Genomic DNA, 25241 nt, shown 5'->3' with positions numbered 1-25241 from the left:
CCCGCTTCCTGCTCTCCCTAATGAACCATGCAGGGCACATGCATGGAGATGCTTCTTGCTGCTCTCCGACAAATCTCCAGGCACCAGCCAGCACTCCTCTCACTGCTCCCTGGGACACCTCACACCAGTGGGCATGTTATAAATGTAATTCATCAATTAAAGAAGTAGATGCTGGAGCTTAACACAGGGTCTTGGAGGCTCAAGATCAATTCACGGTTTTATGTGAGGTCCATACCTTGGCATGTGCATACGTTATGAGGCTCACCCACTTCTCCTGGGGCTTTGACTTCAGCAGCTTGGCTGGGATGAAGTCCTGGAGTAGCTTCTGAACCAGTTCATTATGGATAGAGTCACCAAACTGAATGTAGCAATATTTTGCTCCTACTTCCACCAAATCCTCCTCCTGCAACAATTCAGCTGGTTAAATGAAGCCTGGAAGGTCATAGCTGAGTCCTACCACCCTTTGAGATCCACTAATGAGACCTACTATACAAAAGCTGGGTATTATTATCCAACACTACACAATCTGGAGTCCATATAGCAACAGTCCTTTTTCTGCTCTCAACATGGCTGCCGTAGGCAACAATACAGTGGGAAGAGAGATGACCTAGGATGTGGTCACAGTGCCAAGCAGGACAGTCAAGTTAATATTAAAATAGAACCCAAAGAGTTCCTCTGGATGTGTGTGCGGCATCCAACATGAGCTGGCAGATGCACCTTACCTTACGTCATACTCTGGCAGGGCTGCTGGCACCGTCATTCGGAAAAGTGCCCATTGAGAGGGTGGTTGGACATACCTCCATCAGCCTTCCCTCCTCTGCTTATCCCCTTTGGAAGCCCCTTGTCCTACTGCCCCTGCATAAAGGGGAGTCAGGAACCCCACCTTCTCACAGCGGTATTCTCCAAACCGGATCCCGCGAATGATCTGGTGGTAAATGAGCTCCGTGCTGACTGGATCTTCCTTCGAGTTGTGCCAGGGAGTGAAGATCTCTTTCCGGAAGTAGAGGCGCCATGGGGTGTTGCGTTCATGGGCCCCCTGCTCCTTCACCAGCTGCTCGCACTGGGAGATGGCGTCCATGACATGATCCCGGCCGCTACCCAGTGACCAGACCTAAAAGCAGAGGGATAATCTGCTTCAGGGAAAGGCCTGATTTGTAATTTAGTGAGTGACAATAGACTAGAACGTCTCTGTCTTCTAACAACAAAGAGGTCCCAGACACATCAGTTTATATGGTGGGCTAGTTCAGAGGGGTCCTGTATGGGACTGGGTAAGTTACACACTGGTAAATGGGTATAACTTACACATCAGGGCACGGAAGGCAGGGTGGTGTCTGGAAAACCAACCAGGAAGGTGACGGTATGGGGGTCCAGGAGGAGAACTGCTTTATCATACACCCATCTATTTGCTTTTCCTGCTACAGCCATGCACCTCTGCCCCGTCAGGGATTAGCATACACCCACTTACCTGCCCTTGCATTGGTGGTATATTGTACATAATGGGGTCACTTCTGAGTTCAGCCCATTTAGTTTAGAGCCCAACTCTGAGCACCCAGACACCTGCTGCTTGGGGATCTTGGTTCTAAACCAGTATGTCATTAGCGTAACTATATAGTGTGAAAGGATGTGCAGAATGGCAGCATGTGAATTAAGGAGCTGTGCCTCACGGGGACCACAGGCAACTGTTCCAAGGTTTGGGTTAAGTGCCACTGATGGCAAAATATATCAGCAGCTCCTAGGACTTGGGAGCGTGGAAAATGGAACTCTCCCCTGTGTAGATCTGAGAAGTACTGACAGCAGTGAGAAGGGAATTTCTATAATGGAGAACAAGAATGCCTGAGCAAGGCACATGCCCGCCAAACAGATGGAGGGGAACTGTCAGTAGCTGGAAGGAACAAAAAGCAAGGAGAGTAGAGCCAGTGCTGTAAGGGAGTCCTCAGCCAGGCGGGACAGATATTAGAGGAGACTCCCAGGATGGAGCTCGTGGAGGACTATTTGAGGTCATTCCTTGGGGAGGAGCTTCTGAGGGTTATTAGAGGCCATTCCTGGGAAGGAGTTTAAGGATTTCAGGATGGATCTCAATATTTTACCTTGTCATACACAGCAATGTAGAGTGAAAAACCAAACATATCCTTCAGCTTCATTTTATCAGCTACCAACTGGCAGATCTCTTTGGCAATGGAGGCTGAATCTGCAGGAACCGTGATGCTGTGGCCATTCATCAAGGTGACATTAAATACAATGGGTTTCTTCTGCTTTGTTGCCTGTTAGCCAGAGTTAAGTGAATGAGAAGAATCAGAGGCAGAGCCCACTTTCCCAAGGAGAATGGAGGAGTCATTTAGATTTAAGAGCTTTCTCTGCATCAACTTTTCACCACGGTCACAATCATATTTGAGATCTCAGCTCATTAAGTGAGGTTACGTCTTCACTAGAAATACTGCTGTAGCGCATCAGTGTAGATGCTCACTACAGCGATGGGAGAGGTCTCCCCTAGCTGTAGTTAATCCATCTCCCCAGGAAGTGGTACCTAGTTTGACAGACAAATTCTTGGATTTGAGGACTTTTCACAGGCCTGAGCGATGTAGCTGGGTCAACCTAACCTTTTAGTGTAGGCCTGGCCTCAGTCTGCAGGGTCCAGACAAAGGAAAAGAGAATAAAAAATGGCGCCACACCCATCTTGCAGCTTCATCAAAAGGACAGCAAATGCAGCAGCACACAACTGGTCACCCATCTCATGGATCTGATGCATTATGACAAAGTTCTGATTTTGCTAGTCCACCTGGCAAGGAGTGACTACAACTGTGCATTTCTAACAGCATAGCCAGAGCAGGTTTACTGTATTTCAGTTCCTGGACTTGGAGAGATCAGCCAGTGAAGACAAGTAAATACCATTCAACATGAACACACAGATACATAACTGAGAGCCCGCTTTTGAGAGATAAACTACCTGTAGTTCCAGCCAGCTGGGAGGTTCAGCTCGCGCTCCATTGGTATAGGTGCGCTTCAGCCGTTCAGCACAATACGGCGCGTAGCCCGTGGGCCCACTGCGGATGAAATTCAGCAGGTACTGGATGTACAAAACATAAGAGATAGTTAGGAAACGCAGATGTTGCTAAAGAACTGGGGACTCACAAGGGCCAGTAAATCAGATCAGCCTGATCCTATAATAGCTGTTCCCAAACCAACTTGCCAATGCATTGCACTGGTTTTCTTGGCGTTTTCTAATCATACTACTTATCGTCCATTAAGATTTCTATGGAGAAATTAATCTTCAACCCCTGCAGAGCTCACACTAGCCTGTCAATTCACTGAAGTTCAAGAGTTTTGCACTAGAAGTATCTGTAGTGATATGCAGAGCTAAACCCTCAACAGGGAGTAAGATCTGTATCAATTGCTCACTATATTTATGATTGGAATTATTATTGCAAGTGCACGCGCCTGCCTGGTGACTGCATGATACTAAGGGCATCCTTTGTCCATGCAGTCATACTGTTTGCACAAAATCACAGTAACTGCACATGCAAATATGGGTGCTTAATTGCACATGGACCTCAGGACTCTCTCTGGAAATTTGGCCTGTAATCTGAATCCACAGGTCTGTCTAGAAGCCTCCTGCAAACTTCATGCTTCAGGGGCAGAGTACTCGTATCCCTGTAAATTAGGAAAGGCACTATTTCCATTCCAACGTGCAGCCCGGAACAACTGGCCAGGGGTATTACTGTGTTTTCACCTTCCTCTGAAGGATCAGGGACCAATCACTTGAAGGGCAGGATGCTAAGATAGTCAATTACAGTGGAGCCTACGGGCTGTAAATAAACTTTTGGAGACAATAGGCCTGACTCAATCTCATTTATTTAACTTCAAATGAGCTACTCCTATGTTGCACCAGCATGAGATCAGAATCAGGCCTGTTGTGTTGAGTTCCTCCCTGGGGTAACTGGCCCTGATTTGGATCTCTCCCCTAAATCACTAATAACGCCACTGAAGTAGGCAGTGGAATTACACCACTGTGAAAGTGGTGTGGGTGAGATCAGAATCAGGCCCCACTGATGTCAATGGAATGACAGCAGGGATGCACTTGTCTTGTCCACACCCTATACCTTCCGTTTGGGCTGGCTCCTAGGCTTTGCAGAGAGAGCTGTCGGGAGAGGGGAGGAATACTTGCAGAGTAATCGGTGTTGAGGAAGTTGCTGCTGAACTTTACTCTTAACTATTCCCCTCCCATCGCGTTACAAGTGCCTGTAATATGTACAGTATGAGCCAGATCCTCAGCAGGTGTAAATTGGCATAGCGCTTCTGAAGCAACCAGGAGTAACTCAAATGGTCAGAGCACTGAAGTCAATGCAGCAGCTGAGTGTCTGGCTCATGCATTTAGGTCTGAGGGAGGGTGAAGGGTACAGTACCAGAGATTTATGTATTGATTTGTCCATGAGAGTAATGATGTGGGGCAGTTTCTGCCTCCACCCTACCACCAGCCGCTATAGCAACCAAATAGTTAATTCTACATATTGTAGCCAAATACAACAACAAACAAACCCCCAGACCTGGTCCAGGAAATGAGGGCATAATACCTTCACAAACTTGTCTGAGGGAGGGAAACAGCCCAGGCAAAGCGAGAGGAGGATCCAGCCTCGAGCTCGACTGCTCTTGTTGTTGTTTTCAGAGAGCTGTTTGCAGATCTGGCAGTAAATCTCATCTCTGTAACAAGACACATGCTGATCACACTGTCAAAGAGAATGATGGACTTTGCTGTCAAACTGTGGCTGGATGGATCCCTGAAGCATTCAGACTGACCATTTCAGCCCTTTAAAATTACCTCTGTGTCAGCTCAGTGTATTTTATTTAGTTCCTTTTCCACGGTGCTCAGGAGGCACCTCCCCCTCATTCAGGAATCCAGTCTCCTGATATCTCAGAGGTAGGAACTATTACTGTGTCATCATCCAATTTCACAGGTGGGGATCTGAGGCCCAGAGAGAGTGATTGACTTGTCCAAGTCACACAGAAAGCTAGGATGTTCTGAATCTCAGCCCAGTGCCTCTTGCACATGGAAGTTAATCCTACAGTGCTTTGTCCCCATGGGTGCTGTATGTCCAGACCAGTCTGATTGTGACCAAAGGCTGTTACCATTGGACAGCTCTTTGGTGGCTTATGTGAAATGAGTTTGGGAGTTTCAGTCCAGCTCACAGGGGGCAAGCACAATGCCTATTCCAGTACTTAACTGCCCTTTAGAGTTAGAATGTTTTTCCTGACATCTAATTTAAATCTCCCTTGATGCTAATTAAGCCAATTACTACTTGGTCTACTCTTGGTGGACATGGAGAACAATTGATCGGAGTCTTCTTTATAACCACCATTTACATATTTGAAACTCTTGGCATGTGTCTCCCCTTCTCCAGACTAAACATGCCCAATTCTTTCAACCTTTCCTCTTAGGTCAGATTTTCTAAAACTAGTGTTGCATCAGACATTTGAACTTTTGGCAGGCTAAAGCACAAAAGCGGGCCCTACTGCATACCCCTGAGATGTTCACTGACAGAGGTCGATATAAGTGAGAGAACCAGTAAGATGGACACTGATCCCATCAAAAATGGCAGGACAGGCAGGGAGGAAGGCAGTTCCAGTAGACAATGGTGAGAGAACCTCTTGAGAGTAGCTGGTTAGTCTGGAATCTAGACTAGGGTGACCAGATCACAACACTAAAATTTCGGGACACAACGGGGTGCCGTCAGCCCTACCCACAGTCCAACCCTGCTCCTCCCAGGCTCTGGCCCCACTCTGTCACAGGTCCCACCCCTTCCCCATCGTGCCCTTCCTCATCCCCCGGCTCCCTGCTGACTTGCTGCATCCCTCCTCAGTCCCCCATGCACTGCTCACCTCCTCACCCCTCCAGCCTGCTCGCTTGCCTCTTCAACCTGCTGCCCACCACTCACCCCTATGGCGCCAACTTCCCCTCTGCCAGGTGGGTGCTCATCCACCTCCCACCTCTTCCCCCCCAAGCATCCGCCCTCACTCCTCCCCCATTCCACCCCCTTCCCCCAAGTCCCCGCCCCTGCTCTGCCTCTTCTCCACCTCCTCCCCTGAGCGCATCACGTCCCTGCTCTTCCCCGCCCTCCTAGAAAGCACTAAACGCTGTCAAACAGTTGTTAGACAGCGAGAAGTGCTGGGGTGGGGGAGGAGTAGGGACGTAGCACACTGGGGGGAGTAGGCGAGGAGTGGGGAGCTTGGCTGCACTTTTTCCCCATTGGTACTCCAACCCTGGAGCACCCACGGAGTCGGCGCCTCCCTCCCGCTCGCCTCCTTACCTGAATATTGGAACAAGGTGTCCCGATCGTACATTCATCAGGATGCGTGACAAAGGGTTAAATATTGGGACAGTCCTGATTTTATCGGAACATCTAGTCACCCTAATCTAGACAGACTTCCCCAGAGCTGAATTGAGCCCCAACTCCTCAGTTAATGGGAGTTGATAGCAGAATTTGGAAAGAGAGCTCAGGATGGTTTTGTAGCTGAGAGTGGCTGGCCAGCCTTTGATGACAGGTGCAAGTTCCGTACCTGATGGCAGGGCGCAGGATTGCATTGCCGATAACAAAGTGCACTTTTTCAAGGTTGGACATCGGTCTATCCAAGATTGTGCTCTGCTCCTGGATTAGCTCCTCCCTGCTGTTCAGCTGGCTCACCACCTGAAACAGAAAGGCAGAATTCTCAGGAGCTCTTCTTTTGTACTAGTCAGTTGCAACTGGGTCCAGGAATAGATGCCTCTACTGTATCTCTACAGCCAAAACATTCCCAGCATAACCAAGTGACTGCTGAGAGCAGACCAGAGCATCATCATTTCAATGTAAATTAACCCAAAATATCTATTGCTGCAGCATTACCCTCACCAACGAGCTGGTTCTACTTAGCTCTACTGTGACCTTTGGCTCTGCTGTGCAGTAGCATGAAGTCCCTGTTGCACTCATATACCGTAGTGATGAGTATTCTGTAAACATCTAGATAGATATAAAGGATCTATGTTCTGCATCAACTGAGACAGTTATTAAAGAACATACCTGAAAAGCCAGAACTAGAAAGCTTCTCCTTCATTTTCAACCACAGAAGCCTTTCCCTTTAGTGCCAAAGCAGAACTCCTCTAGCTTGTGTTAGTGGTAGGTCCCTTATCCTTTCAGTGAACCATGCACTAGCAAGCAGCCTCTTTTCCTCATTCAAGCACCCAAAGCCAATGCACTACACTATGTTATGTGCTCAGTAGCACTGTTCATACATTGTGACTGGCCTAAGGACTGCTGTCAGTTGTCATTCTCTTTCAAAGAGCAGTTTGTCTAAATAGGTAAAATGAAACACTAGCATCACCTTCTCATCTGAAGCCTGGACCCGGGGAATGGGAAAATAGAACACAGGAGTTTGTATTAGTCATACCAAATTGTGTGTGTCTGGGGGTGGGGGTGGTGTCCTTCCCTTCCAAACAGTGTTAACAGTAAAGTTGGTTGAAATTTTTCAAACGTTTTTCCTTGAAAAAATGGCCTTTTCACAAACAATGACAAATAGTGCAAATAACTTTGGTTTTCTACGTTTATTTTTTTGTGTGAAGCTTTTCACCATATTTTCTATCAAACATATTATCAACTTTTTTTTCATTTACTGAAAATTGGTAAATGGCAATTTTCAGTAACACATCAATGCAAATTTCAATTTGAAAAGTGGTGAAAACTGGGTACGGGTTCATTTTAAACCCTGCAAAATTGACACAATTTGGACATTTTTTATGACAATTGTCATTTTTCAACCAGCTCTGGTTCAATGTCCTGGTGCAAGAAAGGCCTGTCCTTGCTCTGGAAGGGTAGGAAGCTCAGTCTGGAATCTCCCAGTTGCAAGGATTAGACGAGGCTAAGACATCTGTGAGAGAGAACTGGGGGAGGGATTGTCCTTCAGGGAAGAACTGGAGAAAATCTGAATTTGAACCACCCTGTGTAAGCACAATAGGGCCTGGGAATTGTTCAAAGATGCATGAGAGGGGAAGATTTTCCCCACTGAGTGGGAAAGGATGCGCGGTCTCTGCTCTAGAGGAATTGTCTGAGAGGAAGCGGGGAGGACTGTAAGCTGTTGAAGGCAGAACACTCACTGTATCTATGCAGCACCTAGCACAATGGGACCCTGAGCGAGGCCCTTAGGCACCCTATATAATACAACTGTTAATTATGCAGGGCTCATTGTGCAGAAGAGCTGCTCTTCAACAGGAGCGGGAAGGGCTGGCAAGGCTGGAGGAAGGGGGACCTGTCAGGACATGAATGACCTCAGTGGCAAGTAGCAGAGCCGGAGTTCCATACACAGAGAACAGCTGGCCCTGGGGCTGCTTGGGGAGAGAGTTCTTAGCCCAGGGGACAGGCAGCCTGTAGTGCCTGTCAGCATGGGGAGGCAGGAGGCCTGGCAAAGATACCTGGAGAAAGCTATGTCAGTGTCTGCCTCTTACCTTTCCTTTCAGCTTCGAGGAACGTTTCAGCTTCACAGAGGAGACCCCCTTGGAGACTCTGTTATTCCTTCTGTAGGCTTCCTAAAATAGACATGGTCATGACAGAAAACTAGTTCAATGCCCAGAGTGCAGTAGAGACCAGTGAATTAAGGAATGCCAAGCAGGGAAAGAAATGCTGAATTATGTGATGGTAGTCACCAACCAAAGCACCTTCTCTCCCGTGTCAGGGCCTTTGGAGTGACAGCTTTCTGACAATGCTATAGAGAAATACTGCCAGAATCTTAGCTGGTGTCAATTGACTTCAGTGGAGCTACAGTGATTTGTGTCAGCTGAGGACTTGAGCTATTTATTGTGTTTCATTGTTTCTGCACTCTACTGGGCCTATGTGATTTTTTTTTTAAAAAAATAGAAAAGTATTAGTATCTTGTGAGTGCAGTAGTTCTTCAGCAATCCATTCAACTGTTCATACACAGGAATTCAAGTACAATGGCTCGATCTGAAAAATCTGGGCAACATTCTTAGGAGCAGCCATTCAGGGTGTGATTTTTCAGAGGTGGTCAGCATTGGCCTAACTCTGCTCCCATTGAAAGTTTTACCATTGACTTCAAAAGTAGAACAAGTTATGCCAGGGCTTGACTTTTGAAATCCCATGAGCCTCCACCATCTTCTTCACAGTATTTTAAACTGTCTGTTGAACAATGGAAGTAGACTGTGTCTTTGTCAGGACTCTGCCACCCTGATGAACTCTGAACTAGTTTTGAGGCAAAAAACAGGATGTTTTACATTGCAGGGTATCTGCATCATTAACTCTAGTTCTCTGTGAGCACAGCCAGTCCTGGATTCATTCCTCAACCAGGCTGCAACCTCCCATTTGCTCCATTCCCCTAGGGGAGGCTTCCAAGGACTATGTTAAATGCAAGACCCTCTTTGACCCTGGGATAGGGTATACAAAACCCACACTAGATGGGAAGGAGTTAATGAAAGCATGTGGGCTCAATTAGCCCTGTCCCACTTCACCTGGGAGCAGTGCCAAGCTTGGATGGAGGAGTTAAAAGGGACAGCCCAATTCAGTCAGGAGCTGGCTGGGAAGAGAAGAGGGCCTTTTGTGCTAAGCCCTTGAAAGAAGGCCTGGTGGGGCCAGAGCCTATCCCAGGACTGCCTGAAGGAAGGCCTGGCTGGGGCTGGAAGGTGACTCATGCTGCTAGGCATCAGAGCCTCCCTAGGGGCAGGTAGGCCTGGCAAGGGAATCTTACATATATCTTGTTCCTCACAACTATGGGGCTTTTCCTTTTGGGATCTGCAGAGGAGGGGCTGGTAGAATGGCCTAGAGACAGACTGTGGGAGGAAGCAGCCCAGGCAGGAAGCAGTGGGTCTGGATAGGCAGACCTGATATTTACAGGGTCCCAGGGCTGGAGCCCAGGGCAGAGGGAGAGCCTGACAAAGGTAGTGCGGGGAGGCCCTGGAGATAAAGAATGGAACTGACTCAAGTCTGTAGTCAGGCTGAAAACCTGGCATGAAGCTGCTGGGCTGTAGCGATTCAGGACTCTGTTTACCCCAAAAGGGATGGGACCATATCAGACCCTACCCGAGGGCTGAGCGGTGAGAAGAGAGGGGCACCAGCTGAGGAGTGCCTGCTGTGCCACAATGGGATGCACCAGTAGGAAGCCTATCCATTGACAGACTTCTGATTGGTCCCCTTGGGCTCCAACTAAGCACTGCTAGCAGCATGATTTCGCTTAGCCATAATTAAAGGCACAGGTCAGGATCCTACAGGAATGCAAAGAGGAAGTTACGGTCAACAGCCCTTACTTCTGGTCACTTGTAGGTCACCAAAGGTTCATCTAAGTGCTTAGACATTACTCTGATGTGTGCTATAGAACAGTGGTTCTCAGCCGGGGTATGCAAAGTTCTTCCAGGGGGTACATCAACTCATCTAGATGTTTGCTTAATTTTACAACAGGTTACATAAAAAGCACTAGCAAAGTCAGTACAAACTAAAATGTCATACAGTGGCTTGTTTATACTTCTCTATATATTATATGCTGAAATGCAAGTACAATATTTATATTGCAATTGATTTATAATTATATGGTAAAAATGAGAAAGTACGCAGTTTTTCAGTAATAATGTGGCTGTGACATTTGTATTTTTATGCCTGATTTTGTAAACAAGTAGTTTTTAAGTGAGGTGAAACTTTGGGGTATGCAAGACAAAGCAGAATCCTGAAAGGGATACAGTTGTTTGGATAGGCTGAGAGCCACTTCTGTAGAAAAGCTTACAACAGATAATTCCTTATGCAGAGCAGATCACAACTGCTGTGCCCACACTTCTCCTGTAGGTCACTAGCATGAGCTGCTCTTTTCATCTGTGAGGGCTAGAGTGCTAACGCTCAGTAATGCTGAGGCCACCTTCGATTCAAGAGAAAAAAAAGCTTATTGCCAGTGTTGGTTGTTCTCCATTTGCATTGCCTGTGCGGAGCCATACTGTAGGTGCCACTCGCAGATGTCCAATATGACTCCTACAGGAGGGCTCTCTAGAGACAGGCTCAAGGTGGAGAAAAAGGCTTTTTCCAGCTACAACCACTTGGGAAGAAGTAAAATTACAATAAACTGTTAAAAAATTCTAAGATGCTATTAAAATTGTTAGTAAAAATATTCTAAGTCATCTCTTTAAACACTGGGTCAGATTTTCAGGTGTTCAGTCCATTGGGTGCAAAGTTCTTTAGAAAATCTGGCCATCCACATCACAGTGAGGATTCTGAATACTTGAAAAACTGGCCATTAATGCATAGAGGTTATCTCAAATTGAGGCTCTCCACTCAGCAGGCAGAGTGTTTAAGCCCTGCTACTGGTATGTGAATGTTTTCACCCTGGCTGCCAGAACCGGCTGCAGTTTCCTCCAGCGAGGCTGGCTTTCTCCAGAGAAGGCTACTGGTATGTGTTAAATGCAGGAGTGCTAAAGCCTTCAAGTGTTCCTTTGCATCTCTCACCCCTCAGAACAGCAGCACGATAGCAGACGGAAGAGTCTGAAAATAAAGGCTTCTCCCTCTTACCAGTTCTGGAGTGTTGTTGCTCATTAGCTGGACCTGGCTTTTCTTGCCAAGTGTGTCATAGATTTGCGTCATCACAGAGCTGCTCTTGCTGTTGGTGTTCTCAGCAAACATTACTGGCTCTGGGAGTTCACCCATGAATCGCAGGATGATATTCCACACGGCCAAGGAAGCCTGAAAGGCAGGAGACCCATGTGGAGTCAGACAGGTATGGAGAACTCCAGGCTTCCCAATGCTCACAGAGAGCCACACACACACACACATATGGTAGGATTTCTTGCTTCCCTCATCCACTGTTCAGGCAGATAAGATCCTGTGCTCCAGATCATTCACATGAGAAGTTTCCATAGACCCTCAAGTCATATATGAGCAACATTCATGTATCCCCAATGCAGAGAGGACGGTGTGTGAAGCTTCATGTGGCTCTGGCGGGAACATTAGGTCTGGTTGACAGTAGGAAATTAGGTGGATATAACTACCTTGCTCAGGGATGGGACAAATCCACACCCCTGAGCGATGCAGTTAAACCAACCTAACTGCCAGTAGAGACAGTTCTCCCATCGACCTAACTCCCACCTCTCAGGAGAACCCCTCCCATCACACTAGGTAGTGTCTTCACTGAAGTGCTACTGCAGCGTTTAAGTGTAGACAAGCTGTTAGACCAGCTGTATTACCGCTAAAGCCCTCAGACAGCTGCTGTTGTGAGGCAGTTTTTTTAATATTGGGGATGGTGCAGGATGGGGCTGGCGAGTGGTACAGAAATATTAGCTGAACCGGAGTCTGAACTTACTCAGTGATTGGCAGCCAGCATTCAGCTTTCCCAAGAGCCCTTAGGACCCAAACCTGCAAGGGAGTGACATCAAATTTCTTGCAGGACAGGGACCTTGGTTTTCTAAGGCTGCCCTGTGCTAAATGAGGGAATCCCAGAACTCCTCATCCCTCAGCAGGAACAGCAACAGCAGGATGATGGGAAGGCATGGACCTCCACTCCCCCTCAACTTCACCTCAAAAACCAGAAGCCTCAACAGCAGTTTGGCAAAGGGTGAGCCTAAAGCCCCTTCTTCCCCACACCCACCCTGAGCAGGAGTGGCCGGGGCCAGCTCCCAGAGTCTTTTTCTTGGTAGAATAAAGGTGGAGAAACAATTACATCAGGGCCTCTTGTGTCAGCTGAGTGAGTGAGTGGCAGGGCTCTCTCCTGTGCAGCCAGCCCTGGGCTGTGGGCAGCACCTGCCAGCAGGAAGCAAAGACTCACAGGCAAACAGCCTCCAGGGAACATGGAAATTACTAGTTCCATTGTAGTGCTCAGGAGTATCTCTGGCTCTAGAGTTTCCCCTGCCCACAGCCCCTGGTCAGGGAATGACAGGCCTGTTGGAGGAGAGGAAAGGCAGGCAGGGGCACTCAAGGAAGAACATACCAGGATATCGTCTTTCTCATCATGGTAGAGCAGCGGGTGACGCAGCGGCCTCCGGATGTGCGTGTGCGTAGAGGATCCTTGGAAGTAAGTGGCTGCAAACTTTGGAAACGTGTATTCCACCAGGTCATCGACTTCCTCTTCCAGCTCCATGCTCATGGGAATCATGTCCAGGTCCACCTCATCCAGCTTGCCTGCCTTTGCTTCCAGGTCCTGTACAGAACACAGACAAGAGCCCCTTTCCTTTCTCCTCATGTCCTGTACAGTTATTTTCTGCCTCCCAGCTTTGCCAGAAAGAGCCCTTGGGGTCCCAGCCAGGTGGATCTCAGTTAATATCAGTGCTACTTCCATCCGCCAGCAGTAGGCACTGGGAGCTATTCCTGTCCTGCTCTTGGAGATTTAACTATCACTAAGTGCATTCAGCCTGGGATCCCAGCTGACCTGGGAACATTATGGTATCTGCTCATTGAGAAAGCCAGGCTCTATTTCATTATCCTATCATTCCTGCTAGCACTCACTATACACTGACCTACAGAGAGATTTATCTGCTCATTCTAATCCACCTGCCTCCTCCCATTCCATTCCACCAGGACCATAGACCCCTTCTGCAATTCCGAAGTCTTTCCTCTGTTCCCTGTACTTCTGCAGTGTTAGAGACTCAGCCTTGCAGCAGTGTCATACATGGTTCAGTGCTTCAGCTTTCAGAACACTACAGGTCTTAATGCCATGAAGGTAAAGCACTTGAGGTATCTCCAAACCAATGCACCCCAAGCATGGTTCATTCAGATCGTGACCTAAGGCGGTTGGTGCAGCTAATACTGGAGTCTTCCATCACTCATCAGAAACCTGGAAGCCCCATCCTCTGAAATGAATGGCAATGACCCCAAATTACTTTATCCTGGGCAATCAGCTGACTGGGTACTTGGCAACTGATGGGTCCTGGCAGAGCTAACCCCAAGGAGGCCAAGGGAGGGGATGCTAAGAAAGTATGTTGGAAGAAGGACCTCCCAGCGCTAAACCCTTCCTCAAGTCCTCCTGATGTTTCCTCTTGCAGAGATGAAATTGGCTTTCTTGAGGCAGAGGACGCTCAGCAGAAGACTGGACCTAACTTCAACAATGCTGCAGAAGTAGGGACTTCAAAGCACAGTCCGGCCTCCCAGCAACATGCAGATATGTCAACAAAATGCTGAGGAGAGAGTCCTGTGCCTGTTAAATAGGACTTAGGGCTTGCCTGCACTTAACACATTACAGCAGCATAGCTGTGCCACTCTAGCACCTCCATATAGACACCACCTATGCCAGTAGGAGGGGTTCTCCCTTGGCATAGTTAATCCACCAACCCGAGAGGTAGTAGCTAGGTCAGGGGAAGCGCTGTCTACCCGGGAATTTCGGTTGGCTTAACACCACCTCTCAGGGGTGTGACTAATGTAGTTAAACCAGCCTAATTTTCTAATATAGACCAGGCCTTAGCTTTCCTTGGTGTGGCTGGAAGTATCCTTTGGAACTTCTCCCTGGACCTGACAGCTCAAGGTGATATCCAGGAGCAGATCCCATGTCCTGCCAAATTACATTCCTTTCCAAGGCAACAAACTGTCAAGCTGGAGAGGCTCCAAGGCATGTCTCACTGGGCATGGATAATATGCTGGCCATTTCTGGAACATCCTCCCCATGACCTAGGTACTGTGTGCAAAACAAGATCTTTCTCCAGATAAAACACTAACTGATGCTATCACACAGGCTACATAGCTCTATATATCAGGACCACTCTCTTCCTAACTCTTGTTTTCAAACAGAAAGCTACTGAAGCCACAAGAAATGCATGCATGTACTGTAAAAGACTAACAAGAAAATTACAGACAGAGAAACGGGCCCTGGAAGCACAACAAAAGAGACTAACACAGAATGAAGAGGTTGGCCTGGGTTTTCTAGGGTTTGCCAGAGGAAAGGAACTGGTGTTATGTGACCTCAGGAGGCACAGAGCTCTCAAGCCCTGTACGAGAATGAGGCTTATGCTAATTGAGCTACTAATGAGCTTCCCCAGGATGCCAAGTGCATGAGATCATGTGACTCAAGAGGGTGGATCCACTTAACTCTTCTTTTCTGGTCTCTTTCAGTGCTCATGTTTTCACCTTATAGAAGCTGGTTGAGCCAAATTTATCCTTGGTGCAAATTCAGCAAAATCAAGGACATTATTGGCCCATCATGTCTTTGCTGCTCTTTACCTCAAATCCCAGAGGAGCCTGCCCTTCTTGGCCTCCAATCACAGTAGGCAGAAAACCAAACACTGTATCCACCATTTCCTGATCGCTGATAGCATCATAAAGTGGTGGTTTGTTGGAGAGAGCACTGTGTTTTCTTTGCTTCTCCTCCTCCTCCTCCTCCCTCTCCAGCATAGCCAGGTGCTCCTTTAAACACACAAAGGACACATTAAGGTTAACTAGAAGCATGTTTAGCTAGAACTAAAGGCTTATCTAGACTAGGGCCATTTACACTGATGTAACTATATAGATGTAGTTTGACCAGTGCAAATTCCCAATGTAGACACAATGCACCAGTGCAGAATGGGGCTTGTACTGGTGAGTCATACTGGAGTCTGCACTGGAGAGCTACATCCAGGATCGACACAGCCTAGGATATAAAAAATAATTAAAGTACATGCTAGAAGTGTGGCATAAAGCCAAAACTAACAGCGGTCTGACTCTGATCCCACTCACAGTGGGATAATTCAGGAGTCAGTGATTCACACCAATCTAATAAATGAACATTTAAATGAAATCAGAATTGGGCGCAACATTTTTCTCTTCTCCAACTTCACAAAAAGTCATTTATATTTTTGCAGTTATAGAAGGCCACAAAGTCCACAGCTTCCCATGTTTCCACCTGTTCCTGTGAACAGCAAAGCTTCTGTAGGGTGGAGAAATAGTTTCAGCTCCCAAATGACCAACAGATTATACTGAATGGATTATGGGACGTTACAAAAGAAAATGTCAGAAAGTCAGTTCTCCTTCATTTACTGATGTGTAATAGTTGATGAGATAAGAAACTAAGCCCAAGATTCTAAAAACTAGAAGTCTAAAGTCGTACCTGACTGTTGGTGCTCATTAATTAGTTTCATTTTAAATCTTAGCCTAAAAACAATGCAGCTGTAAGGGGCAGTGGTATTAATAGCTGGTACAGGGAAAGCACAGAATCCCAAACTCTTAAGAGAAGAGTGTGACTTTAAATATTTGGTAACGCATTGACATGGGCAATCTGGGCAAATGTGCCAGTACATTGCTGCAGATAGACTGGCATGAGCAATCTGGGAAAATGTGCAGGCAGATAAGCACATCTGACTTGCTTGCACAGTTCTTTCTTTGCAAACCCAAGTGGGGTCACAACTGTACCTGCATGTTGTTACTTTTTGAAAATGCAGCCCAATGCATGTGTGTTTGGTGGGGTGGGGTGTCCGTGAGCACGCACGAGAACTCTTCATTCATCCCTCCAAATCCTGACTCCTACCTTTTCGAGCTTCATGGCTTCTTGCTTTGCTCTCATTGGCCCGATGATTTGGGTGAGGCGCTTCTCCTCTTCTAAGCATAGCCTTCTGGCTTCTACTCTACGCTGGTGCTGCAGGGAACAGTAACACTCTATGACCATCTCCTCCACCCTGCTTTGCAGGCTACATTCTGCCATCAGCTGGGAAGCAGGGGTGGCTGCCACACCGAGATTTTAGTAATAGCCCTCAGTGGCTGCTCAGCTGTAGATTGGCTGTCTTTGGCAACAGGGCCCATATAAACTAGCACTATTTGGATGTAAGAAAACTATTTCAGAGGAGAACTTTTGCCTTTGGAATTCTTTAGTTTGAAAAGGGGCAGATATTCAAATGAAAGAAATGCCCAGGAGGTTAACCAGGGCTCCTCCACAAGGCTCTTGCTGTCCTCTGTAAGAGGCAAGTACTGAAGGTGCATTTGGCCACCCCACTCCCTTTACACATTTTTGTAAGGACGTCCCTGACAGTAAGAGAAAGTGCACGGACTTTATGAATCCACTCTAAGCCTGAATGCTTTCTCCAGGCAGGGTGTGGGGAAGGGGATGCCCTGATGATCTTGCTTGGGAATAAGTGAGAGAAGGAAGAAGAGAAAACCCAAAAGCTTTCCCTCTAGGTATGCACTTGGCCCTTGGCAAGTAGCAGTGGCTGAATGAAGGAACTGGAGGAGAGTGGAAGTCCAGCTCTTAGCTATGTATATGACATTTGATAATAAGCATGTTCGAAGAGCCATAGACAGACAGGCAGACAGTCTTTGATGTGTTTCTACAGTGCCTAGCACAATGGGGACTTGGCCTATGACTGGATGCCTATTTGCTATTGAAATACGAATACTAAATTAGGAGTTTTGTCCATGAGTATATCTCATTCCAGAATGCAATACAGTCTGATTTCCATAAGAGACCATATCAGGCCCTGTTACAGAAATGGATTTACCTTTTCAGAAGTTACTGGAACATAGTATCATATAAGATATTTTCCTCCTCCCTCCATACCTCCCACACAGAAATATTCCTGAATTCTTCATTTTTTAAAACAAAATGCATTTTATTTTTTTGCAATTTCCCCAAGTGATTTTGTCCCATGTCTGCAAATCCCCTAATTTAATAAGCACAGACGACAGACATACATGAGATCTATATGTTAAAGTTCCTGTTCTCATACCCGTCCAGACCCTGGAGAACCATCATCATGCTAACTCTAGGATTCTACACCAAAGAGAACATGCTACAGTCAACTCTATCGTGATGCCTTAAGAACTCATCCGGGGATACTTGTTATCACTATGGGGACTGGCCACCTATAGGAGCTTGCTGCTCCCCATGCTTATCAGAGAATCCTAGAAGCAACGTCATGTTTCGAAGATGGCTGACTGTGCATACCTACCTCTCTCTTTATCCTCTGGAAACTCCTACGAGCAAACATACCCCTGGCATATGCCTGTATAATGCCCACAGCCTTCATCTGCTCCGCTGTCTTCTGACGCATCAGGTAACCTCGGCACAGGGCCTGAAACTTAATCACACTGGCCCGGGCTGTTTTGTACTGCTTAGCAAGTTGCCGGCTCCGGAAGAGGGCCTGCAGGCGCTCGAAGCCCAGCAGGATCTGCAGCAGGTGGAGAAGAATGAGCTGAAGTGATTAGTCTTGATGCAAATGAGGCCAAGACTGTGTTGGGCTGGACAGAGGATAACAAGTTCTGTAGCTGTCCTGGACAGAGACTCAGGAAAGCTGACACAGCTGCTGGAAGTTACCGCTGGAGTGAATGCTTTATTTCCTGCCAGTGCAGTGCTCTATAAAGTGGGTTTTGAAGATCCTCCTGCATGGCCTATTACATGTAGGGAATGACATTAATCCCAGGAAACAGAGGGAAGAGGAGAGAGAGAACAGGACTGAAGAGAACTGAATGTAAGAAAATGGCCTTCCTGGGACTAATAAGGGGGCATGTCTTGGGTTCAACAAGGGTTAAGGTGCTCCAGAGCCCCTGTTGGGCTTAACCCCTCTTCTCCATCCACCACCCCTGTGCCCATTCTCTCTCATTGCTGAGCAGCCGCTCCAAACTCCCACCACATACAGCACAGTAGTCACACACTCTCGAGGCCAGAACCCCTTCACTTACCAGTCGGAAATTCTTCCTGCTGTAATAACCCCTCCATGCTGCCTGCAGCTTCACAGCAGCCTGCCTCTGTTTTAGAAACTGCTTCCTAAAAGCAGATGGGTGAAGAAACAGGTTACTCTGCTAGGCAATCCTGCCATATCGTATACAACAGACAAGGGTGAGGGGCAGGAATGAAGCAGTGGCTCTCCCCTCTTAGCCCATACATAGCCCCTCTCAGTCACAACATCCTGCCCACCTGCACCCCATGCTCACAGATGGTAAACCCAGATAGACTCATAGACTCATAGACTCTAGGACTGGAAGGGACCTCGAGAGGTCATCGAGTCCAGTCCCCTGCCCTCATGGCAGGACCAAATACTGTCTAGACCATCCCTAATAGACATTTATCTAACCTACTCTTAAATATCTCCAGAGATGGAGATTCCACAACTTCCCTAGGCAATCTATTCCAGTGTTTAACTACCCTGACAGTTAGGAACTTTTTCCTAATGTCCAACCTAAATCTCCCTTGCTGCAGTTTAAGCCCATTGCTTCTTGTTCTATCATTGGAGGCTAAGGTGAACAAGTTTTCTCCCTCCTCCTGAGGACACCCTTTTAGATACCCGAAAACTGCTATCATGTCCCCTCTCAGTCTTCTCTTTTCCAAACTAAACAAACCCAATTCCTTCAGCCTTCCTTCATAGGTCATGTTCTCAAGACCTTTAATCATTCTTGTTGCTCTTCTCTGGACCCTCTCCAATTTCTCCACATCTTTCTTGAAATGCGGTGCCCAGAACTGGACACAAGACTCCAGTTGAGGCCTAACCAGCACAGAGTAAAGCAGAAGAATGACTTCTCGTGTCTTGTTTACAACACACCTGTTAATGCATCCCAGAATCACGTTTGCTTTTTTTGGAACAGTATCACACTGTTGACTCATATTAAGCTTGTGGTCCACTATGACCCCTAGATCTCTTTCTGCCATATTCCTTCCTAGACAGTCCCTTCCCATTCTGTATGTGTGAAACTGATTGTTCCTTCCTAAGTGGAGCACTTTGCATTTATCTTTATTGAACTTCATCCTGTTTACCTCAGACCATTTCTCCAATTTGTCCAGATCATTTTGAATTTTGACCCTGTCCTCCAAAGCAGTTGCAATCCCTCCCAGTTTGGTATCGTCCGCAAACTTAATAAGCGTACTTTCTATGCCAACATCTAAATCGTTGATGAAGATATTGAACAGAACCGGTCCCAAAACAGACCCCTGCGGAACCCCACTTGTTATACCTTTCCAGCAGGATTGAGAGCCATTAACAACTACTCTCTGAGTACGGTTATCCAGCCAGTTATGCACCCACCTTATAGTAGCCCCATCTAAATTGTACTTTCCTAGTTTATCTATAAGAATATCATGCGAGACCGTATCAAATGCCTTACTAAAGTCTAGGTATATCACATCCACCGCTTCTCCCTTATCCACAAGGCTCGTTATCCTATCAAAGAACGCTATCAGATTAGTTTGACACGATTTGCTCTTTACAAATCCATGCTGGCTATTCCTTATCACCTTACCACCTTCCAAGTGTTTGCAGATGATTTCTTTGATTACCTGCTCCATTATCTTCCCTGGCACAGAAGTTAAAATAACTGGTCTGTAGTTTCCTGGGTTGTTTTTATTTCCCTTTTTATAGATGGGCACTATATTTGCCCCCTTCCAGTCTTCTGGAATCTCCCCTGTCTCCCATGATTTCCCAAAGATAATAGCTAGAGGCTCAGATACCTCTTCTATTAACTCCTTGAGTATTCTAGGATGCATTTCATCAGGCCCTGGTGACTTGCAGGCATCTAACTTTTCTAAGTGATTTTTTACTTGCTCTTTCCTTATTTTCTCTTCTAAACCTACCCTCTTCCCGTAAGCATTCACTATACTAGACATTCCTTCAGACTTCTCAGTGAAGACCGAAACAAAGAAGTCATTAAGCATCTCTGCCATTTCCAAGTCTCCCGTTACTGTTTCCCCCTCCTCATTGAGCAGTGGGCCTACCCTGTCCTTAGTCTTCCTCTTGCTTCTAATGTATTGATAAAAAGTCTTCTTGTTTCCCTTTATTCCCATAGCTAGTTTGAGTTCATTTTGTGCCTTTGCTTTTCTAATCTTGCCTCTGCATTCCTGTGTTATTTGCCTATATTCATCCTTCGTGATCTGACCTAGTTTCCATTTTTTATATGACGCCTTTTTATTTTGTAGGTCACGCAAGATCTCAAGAGTAAGCCAAGATGGTCTTCTGCCACATTTTCTAGCTTTCCTAACCATCGGAATAACTTGCTTTTGGGCCCTTAATACCGTCCCTGTGAAAAACTGCCAACTTTCCTCAGTTGTTTTTCCCCTCAGTCTTAATTCCCATGGGACCTTGCCTATCAGCTCTCTGAGCTTACCAAAATCCGCCTTCCTGAAATCCATTGTCTCTATTCTGCTGTACTCCCTTCTACCCTTCCTTAGAATTGCAAATTCTATGATTTCATGATCACTTTCACCCAAGCTTCCTTCTACTTTCAAATTCTCAACAAGTTCCTCCCTATTTGTTAAAATCAAGTCTAGAACAGCTTCCCCCCTAGTAGCTTTTTCAACTTTCTGAAATAAAAAGTTGTCTGCAATGCAGTCCAGGAACTTATTGGATAGTCTGTGCCCCGCGGTGTTTTTTTCCCCAACATATATCTGGATAGTTGAAGTCCCCCATCACCACCAAATCTTGGGCTTTGGATGATTTTGTTAGTTGTTTGAAAAAAGCCTCATCCACCTCTTCCGCCTGATTAGGTGGCCTGTAGTAGACTCCCAGCACGACATCACCTGTGTTTTTTACCCCTTTTAGCCTAACCCAGAGACTCTCCACCCTTCCGTCTTCTATGTCCATCTCCACCTCAGTCCAAGTGATGAGACCATTCTGATCATCTAGTCTGACCCCTTGCATAGCACTAGTCAGAGATTCACCCTGCTACTCAGCTCTTAGCGCAAGTAAAGCAGCAGAGTGAATTAGACAAGATATCCAAAATCCTGTCATATGCACTCTGAATCCACTTGCTAATAGAGAGGAGAGTCTAAGGTAAGTACCAGTAATCCCTATTGATTGATCCATGATGCTCCAGTAATGTTCTCAGCAGTAATTTTCAGGCCACATGCTCTGTGGAATGCATTGGAGATGTGACCCCTGAACACGTGGTCCAGTTTCCAGAAATCAGACCTAGTTAAGTTAACCCTATGCATCTGATCACCATATGCTTAGAACTTGAGTTATAACTGATAATGTTTGCAAAACCCATCTGAATAAGCAAACTTCCTACAGTGAAAGCTCTCCCAGTAAATGCAGGGTGGATGACACCCGTATTGCACATTCATTGACAGACACATTCTCAAACATAGTTAGAACTGTTCCCTAAAACACACTTTGATTGGTCAGAGTTAGATTAATAAGTGATAAATCAAACCTTTAAGGAATCTGAGCAGCTGAGGATGGCTGTGTACTAGTAGGTAAGTAAACTTGACATACATTGACTTTTTAAACTGAACTGGACAAAACATTAGGAACCATAACTACAGGGAATAATCCTACATTGGGAGGGAGAATAACTGAATAGGGTCAATCTGCAGATTAAAAGAGGACACTGACTGCAGTAGGATTTCATGCACTGAAATTTAGCCCATTGTTTACTAGAAATTGATCAATGCAAATCCTCCTTCCAGCTGGATTTATTGATCATTCTTTCACATGCATGCAGGGTGCCATGTACAGCACCACTGGATTTTGTAAGGCAGAGATAAAATGAATCAGAAAACATAACAAATCTATGAGCAAAATCTTTGCCTATCTATTTACGTGGCCCAATCAGTATATTATCTGAGTGCCAGAGGAATCTAATTTAAGTCCAATGGAAGCTGCGGACTGATATAGTCAGTGCTTTACTTATGTTATAATGCACCCCAAGGAGGAGAATAGTTGATGAGAATTTATACAACTACGAATTCTCGTGCTCTTTAAAAGCACTTACCTGTCCTTAAATCCCCTCAGCACCTTCTGGATCAGAATGGCCTTTTCAGTGAGCGCCTTGTCTCGCTGCACCTCCAATACCATATCGTGATAATCCTGTTTAAAAAGAGTCACAAATATACATTGATTTAATGGTTTCAACACAGAACCACCAGAAACTTGACACAAAGGACAGCATCTGTGCTGAAGGGGCCCAGAACTTGCAGGCGTGCTGCGAGTTGGCTTCAATGTACATTCTCAGAGCTGGACAAGGAAGTTTATGCAGCACCTGGCCCACTATGCTTGCTTGTAGGCATCTGCAGACGTACAGTATGCCCACACTATAACATGCTCTGTACCCTCAGGGCCTGAGCAGGGAGTTATGAAGTGCAGTGCACTGTTCCACTGCACGAATGGGAAATGGGAGTGGGTGAGTGAATCAGCCTCTTATGGGACGAGCCATTTGGTGGCACAGCGATACCTGCTGAGCTATTTTGTATAAAGGGCCAAAGAGCCAGTCTCGGAGAGTATTCACATTAGAACTCGGCATCGCTGACTTAGTTCTCCTTAACTGAGAATTCAAGCTTTCCTATGAGGCACTCATAATTTTTTTTTTTTTTACCTTAAGAGGTAGCAAACAGCCTTCATTACTTACTTTGAGGAAAATCTTGGTTCTTCCAATTTTCCAGTCTTCATCTTTCCCTAGAATCACCTCAGAAATGTAAATGCAGCACCGACGAGCATCATCCTGCAGCTGATGGGGAAAAATCATTGTCATTGATTGGGGCTTGGTTAGAAATATAGAAGTTGCAGGATCTAAACATCTATGGCCCTGGCATTTCAAAGCGTGAGGATCAGAAATTTACAAGGTCTGAGAGGCTTCAGGATTGAGAGTGCCAATAGCACAAATGGCTTGGGTTTAAAGGGCTCCAGGACCAAGAGCAGGAGGAATGTTTGTGTTTGTTCTGAGAAGTCCCAGTATCCAAAGCCAGGGGCATCTTAATTTCTCAGCACAGAGAGATCTCAGAAATGAGGATGCGGAGAATGAAAGTGTTTTAGATTTTGGAATGATGTGCTTGGCTGGGATATTTTCAGGAATTTCAGGCCCTCTGGATCTAACAGCATGAGCCATTACTGCTTGAGCTAAAGGGAACGTGAACATGAAGAATAAAGGTATTTAAACCCTGGTTAGCCACGTGCTCCAGTATATGTGAGCAGTGAGCTGAGACCATTTGAGGCTTAAAACCTAACAAAGTATATTACTCTCAATGCCTCATCAGGAAAAGTCCAGTTAGCATTAATCAAGTTCCTGTGGGCACACCTGTTCTCGAGCGGACATTGGCAGCAGGACTCTGTATCTCTCAAAGAACTCTGCAAAGCTGTAGCGCATTGGATAGCCAGCCTTCCTAATCCGAATGGTTTCCATCATTCCCGAATAGCGCAGCTGTCGGATACACAGCTCCCGATCGAACAACTGAAAGGACAGACACATGAAAAAAACTTATCACAGAAACAAGTTGTTCATGTAATGTTCCTTAGAGAGCATCTGCCGACTCCTGCAGATACCAGGATGGTTTCAAAATGAGATACTACTCTCTTTTTAAATTGCCTTTTTTATATAAGTCAATGCACCAAATTCATTGCTGGTGTAAGAAAAGGACTTCTGTGGAACTGCATATTTGCACATGCCAGTAGCAGAAATGATCCATTTACTTTAGGTCTGATTTTTAAAGGCCATTTCCAATTCCACATCTGCACTTTTAGACCCATGAGAAATTGTGGGTCTGCTTTTGTAGGTAACAAATAACTGCAGGAACAATTTGTGACACTTATTGGTCTGACTTCCTAACTGATCCTGCAAACCAGTGAGATATCTACAGATCAGAAACTGCCCCTGCAAAATTGTGCCTGCATTTTATCAAAGGAACAAAATTAGAGATTCAGGTGAGGTCCTTTAAAAAGCCACACCTTAAAGTCATCCATAATACTCTGGGCTCAGTGCTCAAAGGTGAGCATGTACACAGGACATCCCATACCTTGGCATTCAGATTGCCAGATAGGTGTATGAAATGGGTAACTCTGAAGGCAAGACCCAATCTGAGCAAGCAAATATAAAATCTGGACATCCCTGAAACTTCCACCAAGAGTGCTTAACATCCCCACTGCAACCACAAGGGCTGAAAGAAACCAAGATGACACAAACCAGGCCCGATTCACCACAGACTTCCACCTGTGTAGTCACTGACCCCTTTACAAGTGGCTGTCAAATGCTACCAAATCAGCCCAGTAGGGTTGTACTCTGCCTTTGCACAAGTGTCAGTGACAGCACAAGCGGCAAGACCCTGGAGCCTCAGGCCTCACGTAGTGTGGTCTAGTGCTATAGTTTTTGTGCATAGTTTGTTTGTAAAATGTCACTTTGGAAATTGTAACCCCTTAAAGGGCCTTTCCTACAAGCTGCAGAGACTAAGGGAGGGGAAGGGCAGGATTTTATGAACTGCGAAGTGTTAAGATCAGGGGTCTAAAGAGGTTACTTTAAGAAGTGAACTTCCTTACATCCTGAATAATGATAGCCAGCCCCAGTGAGTAGATAAGGGACAGGATCTCAGAATTCTTGCCTGATGTAAATATGAACAAACCATCAAGTACCAGTGAAGAGATACTCACCGGCTACTTT

At 46.1% G+C, this 25241-nt stretch overlaps 1 protein-coding gene across 1 annotated transcript in view; it reads right to left on the bottom strand.

Moving 5' to 3' along the window:
- The window catches only part of MYO7B (myosin VIIB), a 94401-nt gene that overhangs the window by 24758 nt on the left and 44402 nt on the right, over positions 1 to 25241 (bottom strand). The window contains exons 17-31 of the mRNA XM_050965249.1: positions 23889 to 24041; positions 23223 to 23321; positions 22590 to 22684; positions 18570 to 18654; positions 17836 to 18058; positions 16535 to 16551; positions 15147 to 15290; positions 12928 to 13137; positions 11545 to 11687; positions 6550 to 6708; positions 4569 to 4695; positions 2945 to 3064; positions 2088 to 2261; positions 884 to 1111; positions 236 to 403 (exon numbers count right to left, since the gene is read on the bottom strand). Of these exons, the coding sequence (XP_050821206.1) occupies positions 236 to 403; positions 884 to 1111; positions 2088 to 2261; positions 2945 to 3064; positions 4569 to 4695; positions 6550 to 6708; positions 11545 to 11687; positions 12928 to 13137; positions 15147 to 15290; positions 16535 to 16551; positions 17836 to 18058; positions 18570 to 18654; positions 22590 to 22684; positions 23223 to 23321; positions 23889 to 24041 (2145 nt within the window). The remainder of the gene's footprint in view (positions 1 to 235; positions 404 to 883; positions 1112 to 2087; positions 2262 to 2944; positions 3065 to 4568; positions 4696 to 6549; positions 6709 to 11544; positions 11688 to 12927; positions 13138 to 15146; positions 15291 to 16534; positions 16552 to 17835; positions 18059 to 18569; positions 18655 to 22589; positions 22685 to 23222; positions 23322 to 23888; positions 24042 to 25241) is intronic.

The sequence above is a fragment of the Gopherus flavomarginatus genome, chromosome 8 (genome assembly GCF_025201925.1).
Source record: "Gopherus flavomarginatus isolate rGopFla2 chromosome 8, rGopFla2.mat.asm, whole genome shotgun sequence".
In the NCBI taxonomy this organism is placed as follows: domain Eukaryota; kingdom Metazoa; phylum Chordata; order Testudines; family Testudinidae; genus Gopherus; species Gopherus flavomarginatus.
Note: the sequence above shows the minus strand (reverse complement) of the source record. Positions and strands in the feature narration are given on the sequence as shown.